Source organism: Poecilia formosa, unplaced genomic scaffold (assembly GCF_000485575.1).
Source record: "Poecilia formosa unplaced genomic scaffold, Poecilia_formosa-5.1.2 Scaffold135, whole genome shotgun sequence".
Lineage (NCBI taxonomy): Eukaryota > Metazoa > Chordata > Actinopteri > Cyprinodontiformes > Poeciliidae > Poecilia > Poecilia formosa.
The window spans coordinates 740977-757391 of record NW_006800074.1 but is presented as its reverse complement, the minus strand read 5'-3'; the positions used below and the strand labels follow the sequence as shown (position 1 = coordinate 757391).

General features: G+C 38.4%; 1 protein-coding gene across 2 annotated transcripts; it reads left to right on the top strand.

Moving 5' to 3' along the window:
- The first annotated feature begins 11638 nt into the window (after positions 1-11638).
- On the top strand, positions 11639-13756 carry trh (thyrotropin-releasing hormone). Of its 2 annotated transcripts, none has more exons than XM_016676477.1 (3): positions 11639-11770; positions 11999-12213; positions 12691-13756. In XM_016676477.1, exons 2-3 carry the CDS (start codon positions 12021-12023, stop codon positions 13305-13307), a joined length of 810 nt encoding a protein of 269 aa, XP_016531963.1. In that variant the 5' UTR covers positions 11639-11770; positions 11999-12020; the 3' UTR covers positions 13308-13756. The 2 variants fall into 2 exon arrangements, with proteins under 2 accessions (XP_016531963.1, XP_007562387.1); XM_007562325.2 differs by having other exon boundaries at positions 11996-12213.
- Positions 13757-16415: the final 2659 nt, after the last annotated feature.

Genomic DNA, 16415 nt, shown 5'->3' with positions numbered 1-16415 from the left:
ACATCATTTTGAAAAAGACAAATATAATTTCTGCAAAGCCAGTCTAAGACATCCGACTTTTCTCTGTCTCTTAATGGCTTCTGTTTGCATTCCACAGTTGTGTCCTTCAAGGAATTAGGCAACATTTATCAGTACAGTTATCAATAGTGGAAGAAAAAAAGTGAGATCACAGTGACATCATAGAAACTGAAGGTAACCCAAAAATGGATGAAAAGACAAGACAGAAACCAGTCGGGGAAGCGACAGAGAGGCTAACGGTAGTAGAGATTCCTGAAGGAGTTGCAGGAATCTCTACTACTGGTTGTCTTCTGTCTGTTTCTCAGGAATTGCAGATTTCTGAGAAACAAGAAGTGGTGTTGTATACCAGAAGCTTTTTTCTGCCAAAGGAAATGTCAAGGCTCTATAAAATCTTGTAATATCTTACGGGAAGACCTTGAAGGCCTAAGTCGTCTCTTCTTTCTGAGAAGGCTCAGCTCTTAAAATATCTGTTGAAAGATGCTGCTGATGCTCCATGAATCAGTTTTGGCATCTGTCGGCTGGATCAGCAGCCTGGGGGTCAAATACATGAACAAGACAAAAATAAATCATTAGGGTAAAACAACAAGATATAAAACATCAACAAATTTTGATTCCTTACTAGAAAACTGGAGACCAAGAGGGATTTTGTTTTTCAGGAACATAAAATGTGTCCAAATAAAAACAAAAACGACTTAATGAAAGGTTTGGACAAGCATTGAGTTGATAGAAATGAACACACCTTTCAGAAGCCTGATGTTCCTGACCAAATTATACAATTTTATTGATCGTATGTAATGCTTAAATTATCTGAGACACTGAGGTTTTGGTTTTCATCATCTGTAAGTCATAAACATCAAAGGTTTTAGATGGAGCTATTAGTGTGTGAAAAGTATGACATAGCTTATCGTGGTCTTATCTCTGATAGCAAAAAAAAACAAAAAAACTGCCATTTTGGTAGAAATATTTAGACTTCTGAGAACCTCTGTCTCGATAATTTCTATTGTTTTTGTTGTGTCCTTTTGCCTTTGGTTTATTTGTTAGGACTTGCACAGAGTGTTCATAAAATAATCTTCGTTTTTGTAACATCTAGTGAAATTTTTTTTTTTTTTTTTTTGCTCTGACTTTTGCAAAGTCCTCCGATGAGCTCCAGCATGCCCACAGCTGCTCTGCCTATGAAACTGCGCGCATATCTCACCCTTCAATATATCATATATTACTCACATTCGCCTCTCTTCTCAATCACTAAGCTATTTCCTTTGAAAACCTCGACGTTCTCCGTGAAGTGCATGAAAGGCATCTATTTTTTTCCAAAGAGAGCAATACTTGAAGTCTGTGGTCCTTTGAGGCAATATTTTTTTTTATATATATAATTCATGCATATGGTGGGAAAAATGTTTTAGAAATCTTAAAAAATACTATTTGATCTTACTTTTCTAAGAGACTCTTTCTTATTAGGGCACCCTCGGTGAAGGTGATGCAGGCGGATTAAAGGAACACCCAGAACAAAGACTCAGGGCCAATCTTTCTCATCTTCATCATTCGTCCCATATGATGATAATGAGGCTTCAGGCCTTTATCCCAATCACTGCCTCCAGACAAGTACAAACAAGTTCCTGCCAGCGATGATGGCGACTCCAGTAACAAGAACTCATGAAAGTGGGTGCAAAGAAAAAACTTTAAGAATTTATTGAGCTTTAAAATAGCGGAGAATGGGATTTTTTTTCTCACTATATAGAATGTTTTTGTTTTTTTTTACACTTTTCCTCAGAGGACTGTTTCTGCTGAAAATAAGTATATCTTAATAAACAGCAAAAAACACTCTAAAATTGGAAAAAAACTGGCACACAATGCAGTTTCCTGACAGTTATATCGCCTTACATGGCTCCCAACAGAAATGTTTTAAAAATGCTGTGAATGTGTTTTTTTTTCTTCTTCTTCTTATCTCAGTGCAATAAATACAGGATAAGGGCCCCATCCTGTGCAATGAAAGCCAACAATAGATAGGATGAGAACATTTGCATGTCGTGGCTTTTACATTTAGTGATAAATATACTTTTGACTTGCTCTGCCGCTACGTAGCATTTCCACCAATTAGATTAACTGTGCAGAATGATGCTCCAGCTGAAGACAGGAGATGGACTCAGCCCAGTTTGCAGTCCCTCTGGTTATATTCAGGAGATGGATGATTGTTCAACAACACTCTGGGCTACTGCTGTATATGCTGATGGGTGGGTGCACCTCTGCACATTGCCGTTTCATTACCAACCACACTGACAAAGTGGGCCCTCTCTCTTTCTTTCAGGGGACTACTTCCGAGTCGAGAGTTGTGACGCGTTAGGGTTTACATTTTCCTGTTGGTGAAAGTTTAGAGGTTTGAAAATATATCATAACAATGAGAGTCCAAAGAATCCCCAGAAAAACCTTCGATGAACAATCACATTTCGAGTCCCAGAACTATCCATCCAACTGTTTGTCGAATCTGAGTTAAACCCCACAAAATTCAAACGACAGTTAAGATAAAATAGGGAATAGCGTTAAAAACAGCAGTTGTTTTTGTGTATTTGTTTTTCAGGAAGTAGAAGTTTAAGGTTTTGATTCAAAGGTTTAATATTTAAAAAAAAAAAAGTAATAAAATAAAAAATATCATATCTTTCTTGTGGTGTTCTCGGTGTAAAAGAGATCATTTTTCCCCTGAAATATTTCTCATTTATCACTCTTGAAGAATAGAATATTCAAAACCTCACATCTACCATTTTAGTCGGGCGTGAGACAGAAAGATCAGCTCAATCTAGCATGATTTACGTCTGGTCCCAGACACCAGCTGACTATGATAGAGAGCTCCAGAGCCCAGAGCTGACAGACACGCAGGAGTAGAGAGAGAGAGAGAGAGAAAGCCTGATGATAAGTGAGCTGTAGCATGTGGTAGCAGTGCACTAATCATGGTCTCCAGCTGAAGAAACACAGAGGCGCTTCACAGCTTATTGAGAGATAATGGAGTTCTCAGAGCAGCAGACACACAGCTAAAGACAGAAATGAAATCTGAGAATAAATAATGCAAAATTTACCTTTTCTTCCTTCCTGCTGGGTGTGTCTGTTCATGTGTTTGCATATATTTGGGACTCAAAATAATCTTACAGTCTGATGAAAAATGAGGAAATAAGGCGTTAGACAGGGATGAGAAAAACAAACCCCCCAAACTTTGGTGAAGGATTTGAAATTCCAAGTGAGAAAATTACAAAGGAAGAATTAGTAAAGAGAACAAACTTTGAGTGTGGAATGAGTTTATTGGACGGTTTTGTAAGAAGACCTACAAAACTGTGGGCAAACAGATAAATAAGCAAAAATACCTGAATAAAACGGTTTAGATGTAGCTTTATTTTGTTAACCTGGGCTTTCAGCTATAAAAAAAAAAAAAAAAAAAAAAAACTTGCAGGAAAAACTAGAGGATCTGACAAAGGAGTAACTGAAACTGGAAGGCAGGCATTCTTAGGAGGGGGTTACTGGATGAAAAAACAGGTAAAGGCAGATTATATTTAATCCTATAACAAAACACAGCAGCCCAGGCAGAAACAAGAACAACGTAAGAGGACTGACTCACACCAGAATAACTCAAGATAAAAACCAACAAAAAGAAAAAACAGCCCAACCAGTGGTAACAAAGCTAAACAGAGACCTCATTACAACACACGCATCATTTACTTTAGGATATCTAAAATATTCTGTCATTCTCAGACCCTTTATGTGAAACAAATCATGCATAACCATGAATAGATAGGAAGGTGAATAAACATGACGTTACTCCTGGAGTGCGTCATCATTCAGAAGCTTTCCTTTGAATTTTTGCATGATATTAACATGCGGCACAAAGACAACAAGCAGCTGGTCACTCGAGCTGAATCCGTGGAGCTGACTTGCGATGCACTCCTCTTCCACACACGCTCCCTTCCACCCGGACGTCTCCAGCAGCATCCCCTGTTAGCTGTCACTCACTCCCTGCTGCAGTGACCCCTGTCAGGACAGTGTCACTTCCAGGGGACACGCTCTCCGTGCCATCCGCACAGACCGGTTATTCTGCTTGTTTATTTATTTGTTTGAGCCGCTTTGTTGTCCCCATGTCTGCCGTCAACCTGTCCGTCTTTTTTCCTGCGCGTTCCTCACACAGACCCGCTGTCACAGTTGGAGTCCTTGTCTCTCAGTTTGGCACCTCTGCCCACGTTCCTATGAGGACGGAAAGTGTTCTATGCCGCTTGTCCTCACATCCGCTTTTTAACTTTGAGTCAGAAACTTTAGCTTTGATTTTTCCCCCGACCCAGCTCTGCGACCGCGCAAATAAATCCAAGGTTTCAAAATGCATAATTATCAAGCATGAGTCGGTTCATGACCCACTGCATCTCAGAGTGGTTTTACATGTGGGCACTTCCTACTCCTGTCACCAGAGAGGCTCCTTAATGCACAACATAAATAAACGTGTTTTAGAGAGATATATTTTTCTAATAAGTTGGTAGATTTTGTAAGATTTGCATGACAGAATAGGTTATATATTATAAAAGTCACCTCGTTAAATACCCATAACTTTTTCGAAGCTCAGCAACAAGTTTAGTTGGAAAAAAAATACAAGCAAGGAGCAACATGCAGAGCACATCCTTCCAAAAAAACATCCAGGTCTTTGTGATGATTAGCACGCCACCTATTTTTAAGCTGACATGTAGTTCACCGACACAAAGCACGTCATAGAATTTAAAAAATGTTCTCTGGACCCCTGATTATAGGTTAACTTTGGGTTTTCCTGTAAAGTCGTGGGTGAGAACAGCAGCACCATCAGAACTATTGAAGAATCGCTTGAATCCTGTAATGAATCTTAATAATGTTGCAGGGGTAAAAAGTCTGTTGAGATGCACAAAACCCCCAAAACAGAGCATGGATTTAAAACAGGACCAACAATGTGATCAAAGTTCCAGTTTGTGATTCCCTTCGAGGATGTTCCACCGTTTACTCGTTTTATGACAGTTTCCGAATCATTTGGATCACAAATGGTGATTTTATTAGCATGCTCTTTTTAAAAATGATGACTGCAGCGAGTTGTTCTCAGCTGGCGCTGTCATCGATTTTCCAGCAATTCCTTCCCTTTCACAGGAAGAAACCTCCAGCAGAACCAGCACCTGGTTCAGTACGAGCGGTCATCTGCCACGAATGACTGGGGGTTTGAAAAGGCAAAGCGGAGACACAAAAGGAAAAGAGAGACAGTTCCAGGAACGTGAAAGAAAAGACACAAGTCAATGGCAGTAGTAGCAACTTTAGTGGCTTCATCTTAGTAGGAAAACTCTGAGCCGGTTTTAGAAGACACCACAAACGGTTAGTCGCAGTAAAAGCTCATCCGATAGCTTTGTCTAGCAGAGAGACTCTGTGAAAGACAAGGCCAGGTGTATCAAATATAGAATGGAAATACTAAGATTCAGCATGAAAAGAAATGTATTGTAACCAAAGGTTATTTGAAGATAAAGTTCTTACCAAGCAAATAATTTGATGTAAAACCTAGGAAAGACAGATTCTAAGATTTTCCCGCCACTGATAAAATCAGGCCTTCGTGCAAAGGGCAATAGAAGACCGAGATAAAAACAAGACATCAAAAAGATATAAATGTCTTCATGTCTGTGAACACCGTTTGATGTTACTCCCACGAACAAAAGCTATGAGTGAACAAAGCTAACAAGCAAAGAGAGAAAAGCAACAATACAAGCTTGTGGGCGAAGAGACCTAACTTTCTCTTCAGCTCAGGTAATTTAAGGTTGATTGTGGCAAAGGAGAACACTTTCTCCTGACAAGTGTAGGTCTTTTTGAACATTTTCAACGCCCTCCTAGTTTTCAAACAAAGAAACCACCTTTGACGACATACTGCGACAGGCTGAAAGTGTCACGGGTTTCAGAGCTCGGTATGAAGTCCTTCAGAAAGGGGCTGGTTTGTTCCAAAGTGAAAACACAAGACAGAAAAAGCTGGTGTTACTCTGACCTACCTCACAAAAGACATGATGTAATCCCACCTTGAAGCAAGATTTTCATTGACTAAGCCTGACTTCTAGCATTTGTGTTAGAATGCTGAAGCTGTTCACTCCAACTTAGAAGATCTTCAAAATATTCCTTTCCTGGACAAAATCCTGAACACGGTTCTGCTGTCGACTCCAAACCAAACCATGAGTTGATGTCCCATGTTCCTACAACCAACCAGTAATCAGCAGGTTTCAGTGCCCGCTTTCACCTGATCCACCCCAATTACATACCTGATCTCATATTCAGTACACATTAATCTAATTGATTGTTCTGTGCTTTTGAAACAGAGTTGCCGAAGTAAATTTAGAAGAAGTGCATCACTCAGGTGACCCAGCTTTGGTTCCTCTCTCTCCTCTCCATCTTCTGAAGGCATTTAAGCTCCAGCATGATGATGTTTTTGGTTGTTCCAGAAATCAATTACATGTCACATCAGCGTCGTGATCCTGAGGTGTTTGTTGTTTTGTTTGTGTCTCTGTTTCCTCTCTGAGCGTTCCATCAGTATGAATCGGCTCTCATCGGTGGGTGGGGTCATCTCCTGCGAGAAGGCACTCCTGCAGTTTATTATCCAATCAACCATTCGCCTGATTATCAATTACAGTTGTTGTAATTGAGGGCTCTTACTGCTAATCCCTTGACTATTTCATTGTTTTTCATCAAATCCACTTTGCTACCGCCTTAGACCTAAACTGTTTAGTTGCGTGTCTTTCTTCGACAAAGCCATTAAAATAGCGACTTTAGCCATTAAGTCAGTTTTTCGGTAACAGAACATTTTTCCTGTTAAAAGGAAATTATTCCTTTCCACTGTCGCCACTTGCTTGCTGCAAAATAAGTGACTTAAGTGGAGATGCGATTTTTAACATCTGACATTGTAAATTGAATATGACTGGACTGCTTAGATCATTTTGAGATATATGTAAATAATTAATCTATCTAAATTTAGGATCCATTTGAGTGTTCATTGCCCTACATCTGTGGAATCAGTATGTCTTATAATGTGGAGTGAGATTATACATTTATAATTTAAAAGGCAATTTAATATCTAATAAGACACTTTTACTAAAACAAGCTTTCAGTTAAATTCACATCATGTTTTTTAAGCTGTTTTAACTTGTTTTTCTTGCACCCCGTAAAGTAGAAGGTGATTTTATCTGTGAAATGTGCTATATAGATAAAGTTTACTGATTTACTTACATTTGTTGCAAATTGGCACAATAGAAATAATATTAATTTAGTTAAATAAGGAACAGTTTTAAGATACTACACTTTCTGTAGTGCTAAATAATGAAGACCATCACAGAAACAAACTTGTAGGCAAAAACCTTCTTACATAGAGAAAGGGAAGCCATAGTAAATTAGTTTATGGTGTATGACGTAGTTGGTTTGCTTTGCCATGACCAATGAATCATTATGACTTCGTAGGTTACCATGTTTATCCATTGTGTGTACTGCCCTCCATCACTAGCTAAAGATAGCTACTAGTTTCTATTCCAGCTTCTTGGGAAATGCTTTTGATCAGTGCAGAGATACAAACAACACAGTATGTACATGCTTGGTGGAAAGTTTCCTCATATGAAAAAGTTTGCCATACTGTGAATATATTTCAACACTATAGAATAAACAGACAAAGCGCTAATGGTTCTTATCATTTTCTCACACTGCACAGCGTGCACTCTTAACTTCTCTTCCTCCTCATCATGCAGTGACCAGAATACCAATTGCTAGGAGTTCAGAAACTCTTTTTGTGTGTGTGTGTGGGGGTGTGTGTGTGTGTGTGTGTGTGTGTGTGGAATCTTTCAGAATGGATAAAGTAAAAAAGAGGCTGTCTTTTAATCACAGCCATATGGTGACTTAAGGAAGAAAAAGCCTAATTGCTGCTACACCTGCTGCATTCACGCTATCTGCTTCGATTGTTCTACATCTTTAAAGAAAGACATCACTTTGAAGGAACAGATCCTGCAGAACCAGAGCGCCTTCATCCGCCGTGGCGCATACTGGCTTTTCATGCCGGTGTAAAATCCAACAATGCACTCTCTTGAGAGATTAATTGGATCCTTGGAGTGTACTGTTACACACTTGGTCTCTTAGGAGGGTGGTGACTTACATGTCAGGTGTAAGGAGGTGGACGCCTACACGGATCAGATATGTTTTAATTGCACTGCTGTCACTTTGTGTGTTCATTCGAGACAAAGGAGTTCAAATAGAAGCAGAGAGAGGCTGGAGGAAATAATTCCTTGTTTCCTTATGGAGTGTAAAAGATCCAAGTGACTTTTTACACAGTGCTATTCAAACTCTTTTCTTTAAGCCCAACTTTGTAAGCTTGATTTACTTTTTCAAACTTGTCTTATTTAAAATTGCATACATATAAGACTGCTCTGTTTTCCTCACGGGAAAAAGTCAACATGACTTTGCCATGTAAACTATTTTCACAACCTACTACTGGATCATTTCAACCACGGCTCTGATGTTTTCAACCAAGCAGGTCTGAACTTCTTTGAAATATTGGATGTGACAGCACCCTGACAGAAAGTCATTTAGAATTACACAGTCATTTCAATTCGCACTTATTTTCAGCCCTGACTGTGTGTGGCTATGAAGTTCTTCATCCTCAAAGTGGACTGACTCCTCATGATGGAGAGTTAGGCCTGCAGCACTTTAAAAAAGTATTCGCTCCTTTACATATGTCTGCATTTTATTATATTTATGTAGCCTATTAAATAAATGATCACTGGATTTCAGGCGATTAAATAAATTTGAGTATTAGAATTTAAGTGAAGAATTAAGTTAAGGAGAAAACTAAACAATTTCAAAGAACCTGTTGGAACATGTTGTCGCCAACTTTCCTAAATCGTGACTTAAATGAGATTACCACATTTCTTGCTCCAGACCTGTAGAATAAAGAAATCACTTAAACTGGCAATTTGAAGTAGGATAAAAAAATTTTAAAAATCCAAAAAAAACAACAAAAAAAAACAGGACCAGGTAAATCTATTTACTATGATTGGACCGGAAGGTGATACTTTTCCATTAATGAGATCAATTTTGATGATAAATAATTTTTAAAAAAAGTGTCTGGGCAAGAATCGGAGAGTAACAACCACTTCTGGCCAAGAAGAAGGCAAGGTGCCGTCTCAAATCTGTATAGAAACATCTTAATGATCCTCAAGAGTCATGCAAAAATAAAACATTAAAGGTGTGTGCCCCATTAAATCCTCCTTTTTTTTAGCTTTATATCATTTTATTATGTTATTTCTTTATTAAAACATACCTGCAATGTCGCTTTGATTCTTTCATGCATGTTTGAGGAATCCTTGAATTTCCCATGGCAGCCATTCCATGGTGCCTATACGCTTGGTCTTGCTTGGTGCACTATGTGCTTTAAATATGCATGATACTTCCCCTTTAAATATGCCAAGGAAGAGGAACCAGAAGGGCCAATCAGATGTGAATGGAAAGTAGCTGAGGGAATGTCCAGACAGAAGAGAATGAGATGAATGAGGGAAGTTGTGCTGAGAAGGAGGCTGGACGGCTGAAGGAAGGAGGAAACTAAGCAGATGAGATGAAACAGAGATGTGGAAAAATCTGAAGCTAATACAAGGAGTAAACTAAAAGCAACGCTAATCTAAACAGACAAATCCAAAACACCAAAAATAAAGAATAAATGTACGAACACAAAGGATAAACTAAAACGATGTTAGGAAATAAACAATGAAGAAAAGATCAAAAGAGAAACTAAAAGTCCAAACACCTTCCGATCATAACAAAAGGTTTTGGAGTGATCCAGTCAAGAAGCCAAGTCGAACAGAATAATTTATTTTCTTGCGGGGGACACACACTGCCGGTCAAAAACAAAATTAACTGTTATCAACAAATGTGCATCTTAGCAACAACTGTATGCAAGAAAAGTGATAATGTACCAAAGACCAGTTCAGTACAAAAAACATCACACACACACACCAACCACCACCCACAGACCCAATTTCTGACAGCTTCCTGCTGCTTTGCAGCATATGATTTCTCAGTCTTCAGCCCCCCTGTGCAGACACATCAGCCCCCATGTCAGATGAATGGTGTGTGTGTACATCAGCATCTGTGCAATTAAGCTTCATCTTAAACTCCACAGAAATAGCAAACAAATTTCTTGACATAAGATGAAATGTTCCCAAGTCAAATACCAAAAAACATTGATGAAACAAGTATGGAGTTAATGAAAAATATTGCTTTAGACTTGATTAGATGCGTTTAATGAGAACATATTTATTTCAGTCAATAGCGAGTTGAGACACAATTTTGACTGTAAGCAGAACTCGTGCTTTTTTTCAGGCATGGCTTTCTAATTGTTTCTCTTCCATAAAGAGCAGATTGATCAACCTTGACCTGGAGGATCTGGTTATTCAGCAACTTTTCTGGTTAATGCTCTTCTTGCCCGTCAGTTTATGTGTTGGTAGGTTTGCAACTGTACCAAACCTCCTTCCATTTTCAGATGAGTTGAATAAAAACATGCGGTCAGAGCTTGAGATGTCGTTTTTAAACTTAAAACTTAATGGTGCTTCTTGTTCACTTATTGTTTCTATTTTCTGTAACTTTTGAATGCATTGGTTGCACCAGATTTTCTTCAGGGGAAGCTGAGGAAAGATGGCTGACTGCAAAAGTGACACTCTTCACATTTTGTAAATGGTATGTATATTTTTTTCAAAATCCATTTCATCATTTGCTATTTTTGGTTGTTTGATCATTTTTGTGGTTATGACTAAATGTGAGAACTCCAAGAGGTACACCCGGTTTTGCAAAGTGAATATGTTTAGATTTTCTTCGTTAAACTGGTTAGTCTCATGTCTAATTCCACTCTACAAAAGATATGGAATATGATGATATACATCTGACTGATATTTCTGAAACTTTGTTCGTTTTGAAGTACATGAAAAGAAAGTAAAACATATGTAGCTGTTATAGAAACCTCCACACTGCATTATTTCTCTGTGCCTGTTCTATTTGCCTCAGTATCCCCTGCTCCCACTTACACATTGAAGCTTGCAGACCCTGACTCTGGTGCATTCAGCAGAGCTGCATCGTGACTAAATGTGAATTCTGTGTGCTAAAGAGCCAGATGGGTTTTGCTCACCCCACTGCTTCCTCTGACTTTGAGGTTTAGATGGAGAAAAAAAAAGTAATAAAATAAATAAAAATGGTCTTCATCTCACTGCAGCCATAGGAGACCTTTAGATTCCTTAAGAAGAAAAAAATATGAAAAGGTGAAAGTCTGGAAAAGAAGAGGCAAAGTAGATTTAAAAAAAACGGATTGAATGAAAAGTATGCAATCACGCAAAATCAATAAGTAAAAACTTAAATTCTTAAAAAAAAAAAAAAGTAATCCCACAATAACCCATCCTCCCTAAGTGCAAGGTTTATCTTTGTTTCGCGAAATCTAAACTGGGAAGCAGTCCTTGTAGGGGCGATCATTCACCAAACCCAGTTGCGCACGACTTGGTGACATCAGTGGGGACGAGAGATCCTGAAAAATTACTCCTGGGATTGTGTGACGACAGTGACCGGGAAGTATAAAAGCAGAGCCGAAGAAGTTGTCAGCTCATATACCTCCAAGATCTGGCCTAAAGGGTCACCGAGAGCTCCAAGAAGCGGGGAAAAACCATTAGCAACGCTGCCAGCGGTGCCTCGGGGTGGGGACGAGGAGAATTTGGATACTTTTCATGTGAGTCTGGCGCTTTTCAAAATCCTAGATTTGAGATTATGGGTCACCTTACCTGGATACATCAGGTTTACTGTGCGTCTCGCACTTGTAAATGAGCTTTGTTTGTTTCTGAAAGTCCAGAAGCAAACAATGCAACTCGTGCATCATTAATCTTTTATTGACTTCATGAATTAAGCATGATTTGTAATAAAACTTTGACTTTGTGTGGAATCTTTTTTTTTCTAGTAGAGGGTGGAAAAAAAATAAAGCCATGAAGTCGGCAAGCCTTCTAGTCCTGGCATCTTTTGTGATCTGCAATTTGGCAGTGTGTGATGGACAGGGTCTCCCTGCTGAGGATGAGATGGACCGAAGTACCACCATAGACAACCTCATGCTACAGAGAGCACAGAGCCTCCTCTTACGGTCTATTCTCAAAAAGCTGCAGGATGGAGACGGTAAAAATGGTGCGTGAAGCTCATGGTTTGGGTATATTTTTCGGCAACAAAAAAAAAAAAAAGAAAAAAGTTGACTCTGCAGCATCATACGGTCATGCTGTTTTTTTTTGTTGTTTTTTTTTATGTGTATTTACTTGTTTAAATCAAGCATTACATATTATTTCCTGTTACCTAAGCCTCCTGGGAACTGGGAACTACTTTTCCCCTCAAACGTAAAATCATGAATAATTACAAAATGTTTTTGCATTCTCTATTTCTAAAGAGAATTAGAGCTCTCAGGAATAGAGCTCTATTCCTGAGAGCTCTATTCCTCAGCTCTCAGGAATAGAGCTGAGGAAATATGGACCGTAAGATGCTGTCTTGTGCGTAATTTACGCACGGCGCACGCCAACTGTAAAATCCATCTCGCTGCAGTTTGTCTATGCTAGAATAGACTCAGTCGGTATTAGATCAATACTAAACAAGTCCTCAACACTTTTTGTCCAGATGGGATTTTATCACAACCACAATGGGTGACAAAAAGACAGCATCCCGGCAAGAGATACTTCGAGGACCTGGAGAAGCGGCAGCATCCGGGCAGAAGGGAGGTGGTCGACGACGAACAGTTCTGGGATATGCAAAAGAGACAGCACCCCGGCAAGCGCGAAGACGAAATGCATTCGTTCACGGAGTTCCAGAAGAGGCAGCATCCAGGGAAGCGCTCCACCACGGGACACATTCCCGACAGCCCCGTCGTGGTGCTCAGCGAACTTTCCAAGCGCCAGCATCCGGGCAAGCGCTATCTGGTGCTGCACAGCAAGCGCCAGCATCCCGGTAAGCGTCTTTTCGAAGATGAGGACGGTGAGGCGGACTGGACTGAGGACGGAGAGGAAGATATGACCGAGCTGGAGAAGCGTCAGCACCCAGGAAAACGCTTTTGGGATAACTCCAGTCCGGAATTAAGCACCAGCAGTCCGTGTGACGTTTTGGACTCTGACAGCTGCAGTAAGACCAGTCTGCTGCTCGACTTTCTGGAAAACATAAAAAAAAGTCACGCCGAGGAGAAGAGACAACACCCGGGGAAAAGGTTTGCACCAGAGGAGGAGATGGAGGAAGGAGAGTAGGGAAAGAAACGGCTGTTCTGCTTTGTTATCAACCAATAAACTACGTGATCAATATGAAATATGAAAAAATGAAACTTATTTTAATTATTTAACCGTTTGAGCCATTTTTCTTTGGCACACAGTTTATAACATTAACGCATAGCATCAGTCTGAAATTCTTCTTTGGAGCGCTTGTGCGTAATTATTCTCAATATCTTTAAACTTTGCTGTAAATACAGATTTAGGACGACGGGATATGCTAATCTAAATCTAATTATTTCTTGAGTTATGTTACGGTTTATTATTTTCATTAGAATATTTATGACTAATTTACATAGGATTATAATTACTGGCTTCAGCAATGTTGCCTCTGTGAGGCAACACGTCCTTGTCAGTGTGGCACATGACACACCTGAGTCCAGAACTAATGAAAACTGCCTCGCTTGCATCAAATAAAACTCTTGACTGACTGATTTGTGTTTTATTTATACTTATGTAAAATATATAGAATTCTACAGCAAATTAAGTGTGTTACTCTTTATTTTTTACACTGCCTTATAAATGAAGTTCAAGATGCTTCTGGTAACCAGCACAAGCAAAATGTGAGGCGTGTGCAGTGCAGATGTATTGCAGCTATCTGTTTCCTCAATTGCACAGCTTTCAGCCAGTTACAATCCTCTGTTATAAAGTGTTATTTATGCAGACAGATACCAGGGGGATGATGTCAAGTGTCCACTCTTTAATTGGAATCTGTCCTCAACATGCAAATTTATCCAGAAGCATCAGAGCATTCAGACAAAAATGTTTTGCTAATTCTCGTCCACTTTCACACAACTCCAGAGCACTGTCAACATTTCACCAGCAAAAACTGTGTAACAATATGCACACATTTTATTCTTATTTATCTTAATCTATGAGTAGGAATTGTGTAAACGGTCAAAAGTCCTTTAATTACATCAGTTAAGCTACCGTATTAGTTCAAATGTGAGGTAATTTTGTTAATTTGATGTATTCTACAAGTTTAAAAAAATGGTCATAGAGGAATAAAACTTTATTAAAAGAATAATAAAATTTTTAAAATCCATTCTAAAAAAGATTTATCATGTTAACCACAGCTAGGATGTCCTGTTTCTCACTAATATCTGCAAAAAGGTCAGCATAACTTCAGGCAACAGTTTGGCACGTTAAAGCTGGATACAAAACTTAAACGGTAAAAATAAAAATAAATAAAAAATTTACATGGTTGTATAATTTGGACGTTTCCATGACAACAGCAGCTGAGATATTATTGTTCATTAGTAACAGCAGCCTCAGGGCTAAGAAGTCCTGCTTACTAGTAAGTTTACGTCTTGCATTGTTCTTGAGTTGACTCAAAACTTTTGGGTTTTTGCAGACTGACACGTGAAACTTTTTCCATACTTACTCATATAAATGTAAATTATTGTACAGTCATGAGCAAAATCTTTCGGATGCTGTAGCAGATGACGAGGCACAGAGCAAAAATTAATTGCAGAGTAAAGTATGAAAGGGAATTAAAGTGAAGTGCATATAATTGTGATAAATCCCCAGTGATTTAATATTTCTTTATTTTATCTTTCTAAAAACATGTCCCTCTTTGTAACTGTTAAAGAACCCCAAAAAGTTTTTAAATATGGTTTTAACAAATGTAGTTTTGTTATAACTTCATTTTTATTTGAACAGTTTAATTGCGTTTACAAACAGAATGAAGTATTAATATTTTCTACATCCATTTTTATGATTTAGTTGAAAACATGCTTTTTCACATGAAAGAAAAATAATCCATTCTCTTCTGCAAAAGTTTTATTATTATCATTATTATTTTTTTTTTATTATTATTTTTGTTAAATCCTAGAAACAGAAATACAATCTGAATCTCACAATGACCATACTTACCACTTCAGTCTTTTTAGAAGCAATTATTGAAATGTAGCTCTATCTAGTTAAAGGCTGATTTTGTTCTGAGTTAAAGATCAAAGGTTAAAGATTGAAGATTTCACTTTATCAAAGTGTGTCTATCAATATCTCTTGTAGCTTCTCACCTATAATCTAGGTTCTTCATGTCTGAGAAAGCTTTAAGGATAGTCTGGTAGAAAAACTAGAAGAATTCAGAAGAGGAAGGCGTTTGGGCTTCTGCAGGTTCTGACACCAGAAAACAGTGTCAATCAGGGCAGGACAAGAGTATCTGCAGCCAGGTCAGTGAATGTTTACGTTCTCTGAACAAAATTGGGATTCATTTGTCTCTTTCTCTCTCTTAGTCAGATGGATTGGTTTTCAACATCTGGAACAGTTGAGAAACTCCTCAGTAGTTTTGTTTTGACCTTCTTTCGGTGTTTGCTATGAAGCGTTGACAAGAAATGGAAACAAGCAAACTAAGAACACGGAGTTGCTGGACTTTACATAGAACTTGTAATTATTCTCCATCTGTCAAATTTTGATTTATCTGATGCAACATCACCTCAGCACATTTTAGAGTTCCAATTTGTTCAACACATTAAACACAATTTAGTCAAACTAATAAATTTTTAATAAGCCAGTTGGTCTCTTGGCATTTCCTCCCTTGAAATCCCGAGAAAACTAAAAATTGTGCTGGATGAACTTGGTTCTGGTTTGTACTGTAGATACAGAGAGCCAAAAATAAAGACAAAGCTTTATACACGTTTTCAATGACAAATAAAGACACAATGAACGTTACAGTGAATAAAAGCAGCTTTTAAATTTAGATTCCCTTCTTGTTGATTCGTCTGTTCTAGTCAGCCCATTTTTCTCCCATTCTTCTTTGAATCAGCACTAACAAGCACACAGACATAGGCCACCATGATGTCATCTGGACCATGGAGGAGTGTTTCCCAAGTCTACTAAGATACGTATTAAAAAGAAGATTTTGTTATTTAATAAAGAAAACACTAATAGGAGATAAGAACATTGTCGCCAGCAGTAGATGACAGGCTACTGCCAAAATGGCCTAAAATTGTACTTTAGTTCTATATCAAAAAGAAGAATGACAACAAACTTGTTTTATGGCAGAAAAAGGAAATGTCAAACAGATGGTTTTGGAACTCCTAGCAGGAAAATCCAATGAACTTCTGGGTCATCATTGCAGAAGGTAAT